The 2,957-nt window shown below is 50.2% G+C and overlaps 1 protein-coding gene across 1 annotated transcript; it reads right to left on the bottom strand.

The window, feature by feature from the left end:
* Positions 1-301: 301 nt before the first annotated feature.
* LOC147214720 (urotensin-2 receptor) lies at positions 302-1,487 on the bottom strand. The gene has a single exon (XM_086140743.1). It carries the CDS (start codon positions 1,427-1,429, stop codon positions 350-352), a length of 1,080 nt encoding a protein of 359 aa, XP_085996869.1. The 5' UTR covers positions 1,430-1,487; the 3' UTR covers positions 302-349.
* Between the last annotated feature and the right edge of the window lie 1,470 nt (positions 1,488-2,957).

The raw sequence follows: 2,957 nt of genomic DNA on the forward strand, positions 1-2,957 counted from the left end.
GAGCGTCTCCGGTCTCTGGGAAGGGGGCGTCAGGGCGCTTAAGGGCGCGCGAGTGTGAAAACGCTCACGCGTGAATGGAGGCAACTGAGAATGAATGTGAATTCATCAATGACACCCCCCCCCCCCACACACACACACACACACCACACACACACACACCACGTTCACCCCCTCCCCTCCCTCAATCCCCAAAGTACTGCGGAGCGGCGCGCAGGAGACGCGCGTAAAAACAAAAACAAACCGCGCGTAATTTTACGCGCGCAGCCATCGGGGACCCCTTTCAACTCACCTATGCAGTTTTTTTTTCCCCGAATAAAAGCCTCCTCTTCCTCTACGAGTTCAGAGTTCATCACTTGAGCGTCCCCATGACCAGGGTCTCCGAGTTGAACTCGAACTGGTTGCTGGACGACGCCGACTTGCCCCAGGAATAGAGGCTGGGCGGCCGCTGCTTGAAGGAGGACGTGTACCTGTAGAAACTGCGGTGCCTGTTCTTCAGATACTCCCGGTAGTTCTTGGTGAGCAGCGTGTACAGGAAGGGGTTGATGCAGCTGTTGCTGTAAGTCAGACTCGCCACCAGGTAGTTGATGCAGGTGTGCGTGTGCGAGGCCAGGCTCAGGGGCTTGGTGTGGTACAGGGGCAGCAGCTGCCAGATCCAGAAGGGCAGGAAGCAGGCCCAGAACACCAGCACGATGGTGAAGATCATGATGAGCACCTTCTGCTTGGGGGAGCGCTTGGCGCCTCGGCTGATCACCGAGTTGCGCTGGGACTCCAGGTAGGTGCGCGCCAACCTGACGTACAGGTAACCGATGACCAGCCCCGGCGCCATGATGCTGGTGCCGAACAGGACGGTCACGTAGACTTTGTACGCCAGAGGCGCCCAGGTGGGCGCGCAGATCCGCTTCAGCCCCCCGTCGGTGGACTTCTTGGTGGTCTGGGCCACCATGATCATCATGGGCATGGTGAGGAGCAGCGAGAGCAGCCACACGCCCCACGCCAGAGCCTTGCGGTAACTCTTGGAGCGGCGCACCGTGTCCAGCGGCTTGGTCACGGCCAGGTAGCGCTCCGTGCACATGACGGTGAGGGTGAAGATGCTGGCGTGCATGGTGAGCAGGTCCAGGCTCAGCAGGATGCGGCAGCCCACGTCCCCGAAGTACCAGTCCTTCAGGAAGTACGTGGACACCACGAAGGGGATGGTGGAGAGGTAGAGGAGGTCCGCCAGTGCCAGGTTGATGATGGAGATGTACATGGACGTGGCGAAGCGGATGGAGTGGCACATAACCACGAGCGTGTACACGTTCCCGGACACCCCCACGATGTACACGATGGACAGAAGGGTCCCGAAAGTGGAGGTGATGACGAGTTCGTGGTCGCTGCTCGCGGAGCCGCCGCCGGCTCTCGCCGGGTTGTGGACACTCACGGACTTGTTCATCTCCGGTGTTTTTTTTGTTTGTTTTGTTCCCGCGGATCCTTCGGTAAAGTTTGGAAAAGGTCCGTGTGTGCCTCGGCGATCCGCGTCTCCGCCGCCGCCGCCGCCGCCGCCGCCGCCTCTCTTTGCAACCTGACGTCACCGCTGTCACGCAGCAGCTTCCATTCACACAAACCGTGCGTCCACCGGCAGCAGGTGTTCACCCCCTCACCTCCCTCTGCCTTTCACCTCCCACCTCGCACCACGACGTGTGCGTGTGTGAGGGTATGTGTGTGTGTGAGAGTGTGTGTGTTACGCGCAGGTCCGACGGAGCGAAACGCGCGATATCCATTGAAAGTTTTGCACATGCCTGAGAGCGAAGGGGTCTGGAATAGTTACATATTTTATTTTTAAATGTATATTAATTTGGTTTTATTTTCTTCTATTCTATTTAATTTCGTTTTTAATTGTATTTTAATATATATTATTCATTTGGATTTGTTAATTTAATAAATTTAATTTCATTTATTTTGTTTGTCTTATGTAAATGTTTTATCTTCATTTTATTTATTTTGATTGGATTTGATTTACATTAACTTTTATTTCATTTTCATAGATCTTATTTTATTCGTTTTGATTTTGATTGCATTATTTTATTTTGATTTTTATTTCATTTAATTTAATGTAATTTTTCAAATTTTATTTTATTTTGTTTTATTTTATTTTATTTTATTTTATTTTATTTTATTTTATTTTATTTTATTCACGGCGCTGAGATTGGGATGAGTGATCATTTGCAATGCAGAGGACAACGGTTGGATCACTCGTCCATAACAGACTCTGAAAATGACCTTGAGCAATAATATGACCCTTTTTGCTGGACTGGAATGTGTGCTTTGGAAAGTGCAAGTGTGTGTGTGTGTGTGTGTGTGTGTGTGTGTGTCTAGATTTGGCTCCAAACGTGTGCTGCAGCACAGACTTTTTTTATTTTTAGACAGGCTGAAATTGTTCAAAACAGTGCCTGTTGCTAATTAATCACAAATATAACACTATTTACATTTTTTGTCTCCTCAGTATGAAATATGCATAAAAAAAATTACTTTACTGTACCGAGTAGGCTGATTCTACAGCCTTACAATAGATTGCCCTTTGCATCTCATTGGCCTCCCCGTTAGGGAATGAGCGTAAATATTGGTGATGATTGCGCACCAGTGATCCATCCATCGTCTGCCGCTTATCCTACTCTCAGGGTCGCCAGGGTCGATCCCAGCTGGCATCGGGCGAGAGACGGGGTACACCCTCGACTGGAAGCCAGTCAGACCCACATATACAGACAGACAACCATTCACCCACCCATTCAGGGTGATTTTCCCTTTTTTTTCCAATTTAATGCTGCATGTTTTTGTACTGGCGGAGGAAACCGGAGAACCGGAGAACCCACGCAGAACGTGCAAACTCCACACAGAAAGGTCCCCTTGTCAGAATCGAACCGGGGTCCTTTGTGCTGTGAATGCCACAGCGTCTCCACTTTAGTGTTTATATTCCTGAAGGT

The sequence above is a fragment of the Fistularia commersonii genome, chromosome 33 (genome assembly GCF_037954325.1).
Source record: "Fistularia commersonii isolate RoL2024-O1a breed Wild chromosome 33, RoL_Fcom_v1.0, whole genome shotgun sequence".
In the NCBI taxonomy this organism is placed as follows: Eukaryota; Metazoa; Chordata; class Actinopteri; order Syngnathiformes; family Fistulariidae; genus Fistularia; species Fistularia commersonii.

Coding starts and splice junctions, on each gene's coding strand:
- LOC147214720 (XM_086140743.1), bottom strand. CDS start 1,429: ATGAACAAGTCCGTGAGTGTCCACAACCCGGCGAGAGCCGGCGGCGGC.